This window comes from Platichthys flesus, chromosome 16, assembly GCF_949316205.1.
Source record: "Platichthys flesus chromosome 16, fPlaFle2.1, whole genome shotgun sequence".
In the NCBI taxonomy this organism is placed as follows: domain Eukaryota; kingdom Metazoa; phylum Chordata; class Actinopteri; order Pleuronectiformes; family Pleuronectidae; genus Platichthys; species Platichthys flesus.
Window position 1 is genome coordinate 11183061 of NC_084960.1, and position 14073 is coordinate 11197133.

At 41.9% G+C, this 14073-nt stretch overlaps 1 protein-coding gene across 1 annotated transcript; it reads right to left on the reverse strand.

Moving 5' to 3' along the window:
* Positions 1-633: 633 nt before the first annotated feature.
* On the reverse strand, positions 634-11897 carry dnmt1 (DNA (cytosine-5-)-methyltransferase 1). The gene is made up of 34 exons (XM_062408482.1): positions 11718-11897; positions 11203-11239; positions 10258-10365; positions 9919-10159; positions 9744-9816; positions 9558-9639; positions 9411-9451; positions 9277-9331; positions 9101-9184; positions 8903-9012; positions 8673-8791; positions 8492-8584; positions 8247-8398; positions 7639-7826; positions 6355-6535; positions 6127-6224; positions 5764-5911; positions 5557-5672; positions 5275-5476; positions 5070-5200; positions 4807-4986; positions 4493-4717; positions 4219-4411; positions 3896-3986; positions 3667-3810; positions 3286-3568; positions 3036-3177; positions 2526-2692; positions 2242-2419; positions 1932-2127; positions 1656-1819; positions 1318-1434; positions 1036-1129; positions 634-929 (listed from the first exon to the last, which is right to left on the reverse strand). The coding sequence occupies exons 1-34, from the start codon at positions 11762-11764 to the stop codon at positions 892-894; spliced, it is 4518 nt and encodes a 1505-aa protein (XP_062264466.1). The 5' UTR covers positions 11765-11897; the 3' UTR covers positions 634-891.
* Between the last annotated feature and the right edge of the window lie 2176 nt (positions 11898-14073).

Genomic DNA, 14073 nt, shown 5'->3' on the forward strand with positions numbered 1-14073 from the left:
AATTCCAATAAGCAAAGTAAAGATCTAACTAGGTTCTGCATTATCAGAGAACCCATTCCAACAGCGTCTTAGAACCCTGTAAAGCCTTGGACAGTGTTGTGCAAGTTCATACCTCATGAACTAGTTGGGCATTCAGTTCATAGTTCTCAAAAGTGACTGGTTCAATGAACGCGTACGTTCATGCACATTAAGAGTGATTAACTCCAGTGGTTAGGAGTCCCATGATGTCTGAGCAGCATCTGCCTGTGGGAACATGGCGTCCTCGAGCTGCCTAGGTCAAGTCTTGTAGTTTAAATGCACCAAAACCAGGCGGAGATCCCCCTCAGAGTTGTTCTACCACCATCGAGAACAGGATGGAAGCAGACACCAAAAGTAGCACCTCAACGAGCAATAGCAGCGCAATATTGTCAGCCGCGTTCATATTTGAAAACCCCTAATTTATTCCAAAGAATTGTACATTAGATTAATCCCATTCAGTCTGTCTCCAAGGATATGAGATGATTGCATTTTGACTGCCTCAAATCAGACATTTCCCAGGGTTCATGGTATTTTTTCCTGCCACTGTTGGTCTGAACATGGCTGAGGGGACCAAGTTATCACTTCCAGTTTTGCATAATTAAAATCACACAAGCATTTGATTTCATAAGAGCTTTATTTGAAATATTACATATAAAAACTACATACAATTTAATCCATGTTAGGTGATCATTTCCCAACCACATGATCAAAAGCACATTTTAAAACATTTTAAAACATTGAAAGGGCACTGAACAGAATGCCAACGGTGGCCACTTAGTGACAGATAAAAGCCATCTTATTTAAAAGAAATCATTGCCGACACAACAGCATCAGGATTTGTGGAACCGATTCTTGCTGGAAGTTGACAAAGGACTAATCAGTGACCTCCATCTTCTCCTGTTTAATATTCTCTGGGGAGGGAAAAAAAAAATATATTTGTAGAAGGGTTTCTGCATACTTAAATGGCGACTCCATCAGGAATAACAAAAACAAATATAATTGAGAGAGATTAGTTACCCTTTGCATGTTCTTCCTTCATTCTCTCCAGCACACACTTCTTAAGCTCCAGGCCCAAGGCCCTGGAGAGGGGAGGGGGCACAGCATTTCCAACCTAGGACACAGCAGCAAAAAGCTTCATATTAGTCTTTTCAAATATTTTCAAACTTTGAAATAATCACTTTACAAATAGCTTCCATAGCATTCCCAGTGTCAGTGGTACATATTTTTACCAACAAAAACAGACAAATTATACAACTTGGGCTGTAGGACACTTAAGTTCTGGAAGAAGTCATGTTTTACCTGTCTGTGTTTGTCCAGGATGTTTCCAAAGAAGCGGTAGGTGTCGGGGAATCCCTGAGAGCGAGCACATTCCCTCACACTAACCACTCGGTGCTGCTCAGCATGCAGAACACGGCCCTGGAATTATGATGGGAAATCGGTTACAGGCCTTAAGAAAAAAGACAGCTATTAATTTGTCTTTAGAATGAATTTATATTCTGGGATGGCAGAATTTTAGCCAGTGGATCTTTCTTACAAAATCCAGTCTGCATGTGAGTTAATCCTCTTCAATGTAAATGAGATGAGGGCTGTTTTCACAGTATGGTACAAGGAATGGACTCTAAACGCATCTGTAGTACCTGCTTGCCCATAGGTTCAGGGTTGGTAACAGTTGTGCTGAAGAAGCCATCCCACTCCAGTCTCCCGTAGAGTCCAGCCCAGTGATTGTGACGGTTACCAGTGTGGGGCAGACACCAGGGGATCAGAGTGTTAAACTGCCTGTCTGCAGGGTCACATGGCGTCCCTACACAATGCAGAAACGTTAATTAGAAATGCCTCCACTCAAGGGCTTTATAAAGCTTACAATTCCCTAAGTCAGGTAAAAAAAAAAAAAGGGGAAAACTAAACCTGCGTACCTCCTGAACAAGCACAGACACCTCTGAGTGCGCCAGTGCTGCTGCGCCCATTCTTTTTATCAGGGTGCGAGAAGCGTAGTTTCTTGGTCATGGTTCCGTCTTTCAGCCGAACTTCAATGTTGGGCAGATCCCTCCAGTCAGAGCCTGGAGCCAAGGGGATGTGACGCATCCGAGCCTCAACCAGAGCACTCATGTCCTGAGAACAAAGATGCACCTTTTGTAATCAAGTGTCATTTTTTTCATAGAGGGGAAGATATACTACAGGACAAATACATTATGTTAATGCAACTCCAAAATTGAGATAGCTCACCTTGCAGATATGATCTTTGAGGATAGGCTGATACTGTGTTCCTCTGATCTGCCTCTGGAACCAAGACTGAGGTTCTCCATTGTAGGAAATCTCCAGTGCATTTGCACCGTTGCGAATCTCTGGCAGGTCAGACATGGTGTCACGGACAGTGATGGTTCTGTAGATTCCACCATTACCTCTGTGGTCAGACAGAGAAATTTAGTCTAATGACATGTCAAACCTCGGTATTGTTATGATCCATTTAAGATGAACAATTACAAATTAATGGAATGCTTTAACATTACCGTGTGGTATTACTGAAGTATTTCTTTTCATCCACCACTACGCTCAGAGAGCAAGCTCTGGGAGCAAACACATGCAGTGGCTCGGGATAGCGAGGCAGCTTCTCTCCTGGAGCCACAGCAATGATGATGGCCCTGCGACGGGTCTGAGCGACACCATACTGACCAGCCTGTTGAGCAAAGAAGCACTGAGGTCAAATCTACTACACAACCAACATGCTCAGTCATAAAAATACTGGTATGTATTACTATTTTGCTCATGTGGTAAAGAAATGAGACAAAGTTATTTTCATCCGACACCCTCACCTTTGAAATTAGCCAGGAAGATGTGCAATTTAACATCTATCAGACAGTTTTAGTTTTCCCCTTTTTCTCCTAAGTTAAAAATATCTTGTTCAATTTGAGGTTGTGAATCTGGACACCCTTGTAGCCACGTGCCTCCTCAAAGAGCACAGTTTTGAATCATTATTTCCTCCCAGCTAGAAATACAATAGTCAATTTAGATAGACTCACCTGAAGGACACCAAAGGTGCACTGGTAACCCATGCGCACAAGACAGCGCAGCGTCAGCTTTAGGATCATGGATTTTTTGAACGACACAAAGTTCCTCACATTCTCAAGCAGGAAAAACTTGGGTCTGTAGTAATCACAGTAACTGCAACAAGAAGGAAAAAAGGTTTTGAATGTGCACCAAGTGATCATATGGACAATACAAGCATAATACAGTCTGAGCCAAAATTAGAATTTGCTCCTAGACACTGACCTGAGATAGGAGACTACAAGCGAGTTCTTGAATTTGGAATAAGTGCGAGAGTTGAAGCGGTTCATCCCACTGAACCCTTGACAGGGAGGTCCGCCACACAGCATCTCCACATCACCCTTCTGAGGCAGCTTCTGGCCCAGGGAATTCGTCTTCTCTCCAGACATGACCAACTTCAGCAAGACGTTGCAGTCCTCAGTGAAAACTGTGGTGCCAGGGTTGTTGAGCCTGAAGGCCTGTGCTGCAGGCTCCCACATCTCAATGGCCCACAGTGTCTCGGAGATACCTGAAGATAATCCACAATCACATTTTCACCACCACACTGAAAAGAAAATCTGCAGCTACTTATATGAATTTCATTAGTAAAACAGAAAAAGCATTTACCAGCCTGGTGGAAGCCTTCAGAGAGTCCACCACAACCAGAGAACACATCAAGTGTGCGGTATTTAGACAATTTAGGCGCCTGTGGCTCATTCTGAGAGTCCTGCTGTTCCTGAGCAGCTGATGATGATTTTCCTTTGCCTTTACCTTGTAGAGAATAAGAACATTGGTTTAAAAATCTATTGAGCAAAATAAAGAAAACATTTATGTATTCATCTCAGAATTTCTTTACCTTTCCCCTTGCCCTTTCCTTTGCCCTTTTGCACAGCTGAGCGAGCGTGATTCGGAGGGTCTTCAAAACTTTTAGATTTTGCATTATAGGCCTATGAGAGGGGAATACGTATAAGATCAAATGCACACACTCCATAACGCATATGATCAATCTTTACTTTAAACACACAAATTCTATTCAGCGCAACCCCCCCCATGCAGTATTATGAACTTTGTGCAGATATTTCAAACAAAACCAACATTTTAGCAGTGTGCAAAGATACGCTTCTTGTTGAATTGTCCATTATTGATTTGATCAGCAGATTTTGCCCTAACAAACTGTACCTCCAGGAAGTAGAAGCGGTCAGGTCCACCACTGGAATAGTCCTGGACAGACTCATTCAGGTCTTCTGAATATTCTACCTGACAGCGGCCGAGCACCTCGGCCATGCTGACAGTAACTTCTTCATCACTCCAGTACAGCTGATTAATATCTGTGTGGTAACTGGATTTGACGCCTTTGTGAGTGTTCTCTGGCCTGGGAGATGAGATAAAAGCCAGTTAATAACAAACAGCGAGGAGTTAAGAGTAAACCTTGAAAGAAAACCACTCCTCAAACCTGTAGAACTTGTAAATTCGCAGTTTGACCTCAGACATGTCAGATTTTCCGTTGCTACGCTTGTGACAGAAGATCTCCTTGATGCGCCCGATGCGGAAGGGCTCTGGAGCATCCTGGTTTGAGCCCTTGATGTAGTCAGAGGACTTCCTGTAATACTCTGGATACAAGTCCTCATCCACATCCTCTTTTCTGTGGGAGCGCTTCACTGGACTAGCTGGTTTAACACTGAGGGCCAGGAACAGATGCAGTGGTTCCATTAACATTTTTATCATAAATGTTTTGGTACATACATATTTGTAAATCACTTTAGTCACCTGAAATGAAAAGCCTCAGAAGGCAAATAGACGCCATCTCCCACCCTAAACTGCTCCCCCTTAAAGGAGGCCAGCGCAAACAGAGCCTTAGAGTCGCTTGCTTCATTCTCTAGTGGCTCAAAAGCGCGAGGACATTCCCGTTCGGCTCTCTCTTTAGTCCTTTCACAGCTGCTACAGAATCTTTAAAGAAACAAGAGCATACCCACAGGGTCAGAATAACACAATAGATCATTGCAATAAAAATAAAAATGCATGATGCTTACCTGAACTTGCAGTCTGATGGAGTGGTAGTGGGAGGGGTCTCAAAACGTGCATAATCTGTGTCGTACCAGAACTGATAGAAAAAGCTCTTTCCATCATCGTCAATCACCTTGATTTCAGTATCCATGCCACCCTAAAAAAACACAACAGTGGGATGAAGAAACATTTTCACTTAAATGAAATCATCCTGCTGTCAAGATAACTTACCTCCATAAACCAATTGTCAGATGGGGGCTTATACATGATGTTCACTTTGCCTTGGACATAATTGAGCTGCATGTCTTCACACTCATCCACAAGGACAAGCTCCAATGGATCAGAAGACTCTCCCAGCACTGTCTGAGTCCCACGAAGGAACCAGTGGGCGTGGAACATTTTTCCACTTCCGTCCTCCCACAGGGATGTGATCCTGAGAATGAAATCCTCATTAAGATCATACCAAACCACTAACAAAATGTCATCAGGGAATGAGTCTTAAAAATGACCCACCTTGCCAGATACAGAGGGGTGGATGGATCCTCAGATGAAACGGAGACACAGTCTCCCACCTCCAGCACTTCATCGTTCACAGAGAACTTCTTGTAGTACTTCTTCTTTCCCTCAGTCTGAAGAGGGTTGGATAAATACTTCATATACATTCAATGCTGGATAGGAAAAGTACATTTCAACAAGCAAGAGGGGAAAAAAAAGAAATACCTGAACAGATTCTCCAATCCAGGTCAGTTTGCACTGACTCTGCTTCTTTCTCTTAGCCTGAGAAACCTTTTTGGGCTTCTCAACCGGAACATCTTCCTCTTCAATGGTCTCATCATCTTCAGCCTCCTTCACTGCAAGGTTTGGGCACCTAAACAGACGCATGCAAAAAAGGAATTAACAAGAGGAACTTCAAGAGGCCAGGGCAAGATCTTGCAGATGTGGCTTTAAAATTAGAGTTGAAACGTTCTATTCTTTTGTAAGTCCTGCAGCAAAAGTGGAATATAGCTATATGTACAAACACATTTTAAGTGCAATATATATTTTGGCCATATTTTAAATGTTACATTTTTGAAACATGCTCACCTCCTCTGCTTGCAAGCCTGCTTGCTTTTGCCACCTCCTCCAAATTTGATCATGTCCTTGCAAGCTAAACACTTGCCACAATCAGGAGACTGGCAAACCTGCAGGTAGAAAAGTATTAATTTTGCCTCCTTACCAAAGAGAGATGACAGAAATTGTACGTCACACTAACTAAATGTTGAAATCGAGCTCCATTATAAAAACAGCTGGGTTTCCCTTAGGGCCAATTACCTCACAGACACCACAGCGCTGTCTTTTGGCTCCATTTTCTTTGTCATTCTGCTCTATCTGGTCAGAGAAGAAGGTATCAAAGATCTGGGAGACCAGCTCGGTGGTGGTCGCCTTCGTCGGCCCCTTGCTGTCCTTCTCTATCTTTGTTGGGTGACGAATGGCCTGTCTTCTGGCAGCTCTCCTGTCAGGATAAAGTTTGTGTTCAGAGGAGAGGAAAAACTTGGAATATATGTCGAGCGTTGGCCTTATGAAGTCCCTGGTCTTCAACACACCACAGCATCAGGCCATGCAACATATGAAACAAGCAAACAAAAACCAAACAGACAAGATGTACAAGGCAGAGTTCCCGTTAGTTGCCACTGGCCAACGAATGTTTCCAAACAATCTGTCCTGCAGAGAAAACGAGTAAGATAAATAAATAAAAGAGCGAAATGTCAGTTTTCCTTCATCATCCAAGAATAAGCTTGGATGTTATGGCTCCTTTAAAAATGATGCTCAGTTATTCTCACCAACCGCTGAACTCTAACCTCCATTTTAAATACTGTTGTGTTCCTCACTGAATTACACTTAGAAGCTTCTATATACCATTATATACTGTATTTAGTGCAATTAACACATGACTTAATGTATTAAGCTCAAGAATATACACATTGGATCAGTTAGCACTAACATCTTAACAGCTAATTTTTCAAAAAGAAAGTATTAAAGTGTTCTTAAGATTAGTCCATTTAACTCCATGACAGTATACATCAAGGTTTTTTAGATTTGAAGCCTACCAGTCAAAATAGTCAGGGACACACTGGTGTTACGCATGGCCAGAATTTTAATTTAGCATTAAAACCTTTTATTGTAAAACAGCGAAAACAGGTCTAGCGTGAACTCTGGTATAATTCTGTTCGTAAAAGTGTCTAAATGCTCCACACTAACACACCACCATACAAGCTAAGGATGCATTCATAACAAGGCCTACCTACCAGTACAGCAGCATGCTGCATTAGGAAATGCCAAAGGATTGTTAGATATTGGGGAGATCAAAAGAAAGAAGCAGAAACAGGAATAGAAGCAAAAATAAAATTGGAAAACTTTTGCTAGGGAATATGCTGCGGCTACAAATCTGCAAGGGTGAAAACAGTTTTCACTGAAGTTGGTTTCACAGCACTAACAATGCTTAAGTTTGATTTCATTAATTATATTGTGATGGTTGCAATAAACTGGATCTCAGCTGAGTCTGCTGAATGATAAAAGAAAATAAACCATTAGCTAAAAATTCTCTTTTTGACGTACCTCTTTCCGAGAGTGACTCCAGCCAGCTTGATCAGGTCTCTCATACACGGTGTGACAATGATTGGCTGCTCATCAGGGTCGCCAGCCTCATCGTAGCTCTCCACCTGTTCCACCACAAACTGAGCGTGCCGCAGCAGAGTGTCCTCAGTGAAGCAGTTAAAGTTCAGCCCTGCGGGAGGCACGGTTGTCTGAGGGCCGCAGGAGGAGAAGATGATCAGTGTCCTGGTTCTGTGATGCAGTAACATGAGCTACGTTCTCTGGCAAAGGTTCTGATTATGACTGTTAATACTTAAGCAAGGAAATACCTAACAAAAAATACCAGTCTTTGTTCTCAATTGCTAATTGGGTAAAAATGTGTCATTGATGATGTTCGTCATTTGTACTTCAGATATTGACCAAATATAGATTTTTTTGATTCATGATTCATCACTGAATAGAATAATTAAGATCACTTGTCGACAGTTACAAATTAGTATGTTTCAGTATGTTCACCCTTAATACGAAAGTTTAAAAAAAAAATTTAGAAGGAAAACAAAACTCTTCAATAAGCACATTTGAATGGCCCAGATTTATGATGTTGGGTTTACTCCAGTCACACAGGACCTCACCTCAATCTTGTTCAGAAGGTCTTCATAACTAGTGTCAGGATTCTTCTGGAGGAATTCCACAACTATCTTGCTCATGTAGATCTTCTCTTGCATCAGTGCAAAGATTGGCCCGTACTCCTCACTTGGATGCATTAGGATGTAATCAGCAAAAGCTGGATAACAACAGATATGAACATCTACCATTAGTACATCATGAATGAAGAGAAGAATCTAAATTTAGAGCAGAAATCTAAAAAGTTGGCTACCTGTAGTGAATCCAATTAAAGCCTTTTCTCCTCCATCAAAACCAGTGATCCACCAAGCGTTGACGGGTCCAAGCTTCTTTGCAGGGACACCACCTGTGAAGGAAGAAAAACGTATTCACTCTTATAGGTACTAAAAGAAACTAACAAAATGTTTGGATTCTTGAAATATGCATTTTCATACCATCCAAGCAAGGGTTGTCATCATAAATTGGTTTAACAACACAGCTAAAGTAGAGCTCTACATTCTTCTCAATCAGTCCAGCATCAAATGGACAAAGGTGGCCACGCTTATCATACACACTGCAACACAAAACAAAGTATTACTTTAACTGACAAACAACAGACTTTACAATCTAATGAAATTGGAGAAAGTCATATTTGCTGCGCTAAACTAGGTCAACAATTAATTACCTGAAGTTTGTAATCTTGTGCTGTGGCAAATCATCATAACTCTCAAATCCATCCTCATTCGAATCAAACAAGGAGAGCCGCTCATCTGTTAACATCTCTGGTTCATCCAGCTGAGGACACAAGAAATGTTTTAGTTCTCAGTACAAGTAATATATCAAAAAAATCTTCTTGAATGACTTTAAAATTGATATTTCTCACCGCAGTATCAGGATCTCCTTGAAAAAACTTAAGATCTGAATCATCCAAGTATTGTCTGCAGTCTGGGCATTTTGGTGGTGGTGTCTAAAATAACAATAAATAAGGTTAACAATATAAAGCTCTTTTCCTGCTTACCGAAATGTTTGCAGCTATGACAGCTGAAGGAGCAAATTTACCTTTGCAGCAGTTACTGTCTTGACAATCTCGCTCTTTGGTTCTTCTGGAGCAGTTCTGCATAAAGTATGAAGTGTTAGAAAATCTGTAGGAGGCTACATGAACATCAGTAATGTTCAGAGGAGAAAAGACTTACTTTTCATTAGTGTCCACTTTGAGTCGTTTCTCCTCCCGAGTCTAGCGTTGAAAGAATGTGCAGTGTTAAATAAAGTAAAAAAGACATGAGATTTTCACAAACTCTTCATGTTTAAAAAAAAAAACACAGAAAAATAAGTGATTTTACCTCCTCAACATCATCTTCCTGCTTCAGCTCATTTTGCCCATTAGGAGATTCTCCATTCAAATCCTCGGACTTGCGCTTTTGACTGCAAGACAGATTTACTTTGAAACATAATGTTTGAAAGAGTTTCTTTCATTTCAAAAAATGTGAATGAAAATGTATAAAGCACAAAACCAAGCTTATACGCACACTTTAGAGAACATTGACAAGATGCTTGGCTGTTTTCCAGCATTTCTTGTAACCCTTGCGCTGGCAGGAGATTCTACAAAGAAAAGCAAAAAAATTATTTATAATTTTTTTTAAACTAAATAAAAGATGCAATTTTCCTTTTAAAAATAAGAAATTATAAAATATAAATAATCACTTTTGGCATCAGAGTTTGCCTTGCTCCTGCGTCCACCTTTCCCTTTAGACGCAGTTGGTGACTTGACCTCCTCCTCATCCTCCTGAACATCCATTGTAACATCTTCACCATCCTCATCTTTGTGGGAACCGTTAGTGAAACCATTTGTCTTCTCCTTCTGATCCGCGCCATCATCATGTGACCCATTTCCAAGCTTGAGCTCTTTTCCCAGCAAGGCCTTAACTTTAGAGATGTAGACATCCTGAGGAAAGCACAACATAAATCACATCATTGGTGAAACAATGAGTGGGAAAGGTTCTGGGATTGGTAATGATTGAGATATCTGAAAAAGTGACCAACCATTGAGATCTCTGAACTTTTCCTTTTCTCCTCCAGGCTGCTCAGCTGGTCCTGGGCATCAACATTGAGGAAGTCATGCACCAAATTGAGCTTCTCTTTGACGTGTTCCTGAAACAGTATTTTAAGAAAAAGCCCAAAAATAAACCACCAAAAAACACTTTCTTGGATAGTGCATTTAGATATTAGTTAAGTATTTAGGCCTTGTATGGTCCAGCTCCTGCCTTTAACTTCAATGTGCTAACCCCACATGATTCTGATCTCTGCCCAAGAACCACCAGCAGGGCCTTATACCAATTGTCGCAAAATTGTAGGAGTAAAGGTGACGAGCGTTTGCTGTTTAAGCCCCTCAGCTGTGAAACTCCCTGTCAGGAGATCTCAATTTTTGAGATCTCAGATTTCTATTTTCTTTAAAATCTCTTAGGACTCACATTTATTGTAAGGCATACCCTTAAGTATAGATAAGGCTGAAACTATACTGGCGACATCTGTTTAATTGTTATATCATTCATTGTTTTATTGCACATTGTAAGGTGCTATAGAAATAAAATTGAGAATATATGACTTGATTTTGGAGTGTTATGTTCATAATTATCCTTAGGTTGACTGTGGAAAAACTGATGTAATCCGCACACTTTGGGAAGTAATAGCATTTGTGATGTTAAATTAAAATTGGCTTTATGACATGCATGGAATCCATGGAGCAGCACCTGGCGTTGCACAGTTCATCTCTTTGCTATAAAGAGTTTCGACTTCACATTGTTGTTATTGAACATGACAACATTATAGACTTGCGATAAGTCAAATCCATTGGCGTGGTGAGCTTCCCTTTAGCGAATCTGCAGCCACGTTCAATGGACTCTGAGAACAGTATTAACAGATCGTGGGCAGCTGAAGCAACACTAGTGGGGGAAAACAGGCTTGGAGTCTCTGAGGTGCTCAACCCACCTCGTCTGAACCCGCATCCTCATCCAGCACCTGCAGCCTGTGAACAAAGAACACGTCAAAACAACGTTAGCGAATCTGCAGCAGAGGAGGAGGAAGAATCCCCATGGAGAGAACACCACCCCCCCACCCGCGAGTCCCGTTAATCTCAGTGTGACAGCGAGCTAGCAGGGAACACAGGGAGCGAAACTTCCTGAGTGGCGCCAAATCTCTCACGCTGCTCCATCCATTGACAGGCTACGAGATGCTAGCTGGCTAACGTTACAGAGAGAGGGAAAGGGGGGTGGGGGGGGCTAACGGTGTTTGCGGTATCGGCCAACGGCGAGCTAACGCTAGCCGCAGCTGCTAAGCACGGACAAAAGGTAACATGACAAGAGGCAGGGAGCCGCGTTGTTCAGCCGCCACTGCAGCTGTCATTAGCACCGCCGCCTCGGAACCGAGTCGACGGGCGTGCATTCATATGCTACATCACCGAGGCGAGCGAGTGTTGTTAGCATCCAGGCGTTCTCTGACGTTACCTTGTCCTGACATCCTCTGGCAGCGACAGGGAAGTCCTGGCCGGCATGGTTCGCAGCTGGCTTAAAACTTTAAAACGAGAGAGGTTTAAAAACGGCGTTAAAAACGGCGTTAAAATTGCGTTAGGATCCGCAAGTGTTGACGGCAGCGCAGCTCCACCGTGACAGTCAGTCTCGTGCTGGCTCCCGCAATGGATGCTATATACAGTTCGGGCGCGCGGGCCCGTTTTTCGCGCGGAAACCCGGGTGTCGTGGACGGTACCACTGCACTCGTCCGTAGGGGTAGTCACTTCCACTGTGGGACGCGGTAAGTCCCTCGAGAGCGTGTTGCTTGCGTTGTGAACACGCATTTCTCATACAACTCCTTATATATTCAACTCGACGTGGTTGTGTTATTTAAAATGTATGATTTCCTTGAAATGGCCGATTATCATTATCCCTATCACCCCTGCTGTTCGCCAGATGTTGTAAACTGCGCAACCGGAAGCTGTACGAGTATTGTTTACTAATGAGTAACAATTACATACGTTTTGTCTTGTCCACTTATAACTGTGCACTTCTGGACCTTTTTAGCTATAAAATACATACCTCCGTCAAAACCAAGCAGTTCATAGGAAGGAACAGAATGGAGGAAGTCCTTATTTAAGACAGATTAGATCACACATGACACCTTGTTTACAATGGGGAAGAGGGACGGTGCCAGATGTGTTAATTTGGGGGTTAAATACTTAACATGTCATTTTCCACTGTACGTTTCTGTATGAGGCAGAAAGGCAAAGCTTCAATGATAAAGTCCAGAAAGTTGGACGGGAGTGTGATCTGAAGTGGGTTTGGTAGACAGAGGGAGAGGGATCGAGATGCATCAGGAAGGCACTTGTTATTTATTTAAAAGACACAGGGCTAATGGGTGGAGTTTGAGGAAATCTATGAAAGATCCAGTGTGTAAGATTTAGGTGAAAGGGATCTATTGGCAGAAATTTCATAAAAAACAATCAGATTGATGTTTTCACTAGGGTGATTCATCCAAATTGTACGCTTGTGTTTTTCTTTACCCTAGAATGGGTCCTTTATATTTATATACTTTATATTTATATTTACATTGAGATTGGATCCTCTCTACTGTTGTTTACAACAGTAGGAAGTGTTCCACAGGCTCTGTCATGTTTGGAAGGGTAGGGTGAGGTGAGTACACACTGTTGTACAGTAGGTGGTGGTATATACCTTTTGCGATCAGCCAGTAGATCTATAGAAGACGAAGACTATAACAGCTTACTAAACAGTGGGACCATAGACTGTATAGAAAGAAACAAAAATTGGTTCATTTCAATATTTCATTTATTTTATAGAAAGGAAATGCAATTACAAAAATTGTTTATTGTGACAGATTGTGCCAGTTTAACACAGGCAGCTTAACAGTGGGGCCATAAACTGTATATAAAAAGTGGGACGGATAATCTATCAATCCCAAGGAAGGTGTAGAACATGGTCAAGATTTTGTAACTTAATTTAAAGTGAACAAATATTATTTGACTTGGACTGCCTGTCGCACAAAACAGCACATTTGTAAAAAAAATCCCATGTTTTCATTGTAATTTCTGTGATTTTGGTGAAAACACAATAAATTCACTGATTGAGACGATAACAAATAGTGAAAATAATCATTTGTTGCAGTTGTTAAGTAGATAAGGCTATAAATCTCTGTCCAACTTACTTATAAGTAAAGGATACGGAGGGAACAGCCTTCATATTTGGCTTTGTTCCTATTTCACCAGAAGGTGGCACTATGTCATAGATAATTGGAAAATAGACGTCTGAGACTTTTCACTATGGCTGGGAATCTTCAGAGAAATTTCCTACTATAGACGGCTCTCAGTGTGGGAACAAAAGATGAAGTTTTGGTCAGTTGTTAAAGCTAAGGTGAAGTTACTATCAAGCAAATGGTGGTTATGGGTAACGTTAAGGTTCACTTCCAGGAAACTAGTTCAAGTCCCCAAAGTGTAAGGTTTCCCAAAGTGACCTGGGAAAATGTATATGTCTATTTACATAATCTACAGAGATGATCTGTGAAATAGTAGGGCTTTCTTGTTAACGCAAATGAGTCTTGTGCGCCAACTTCAATGTTTTTGTCTACACAACTTCACCTTTAGGCCTCTGAGGCTGATGTTATATCCTGCAGGGCACTGGAAAGACTTGGCCCACTTCCCAGCAGCGCACCCTCCTGGGGCTGATTCAGCCAGTGTTCCCACCCAGGAATCCTGGACGTCTGACAGGAAACAGGCCCAACTCTCTCAAGGCCACTATAAGTCAGCCTCTCCCCTCACCCCAAGTCTCCCCCTTACCCGAAAACCTCTCCCAGGGC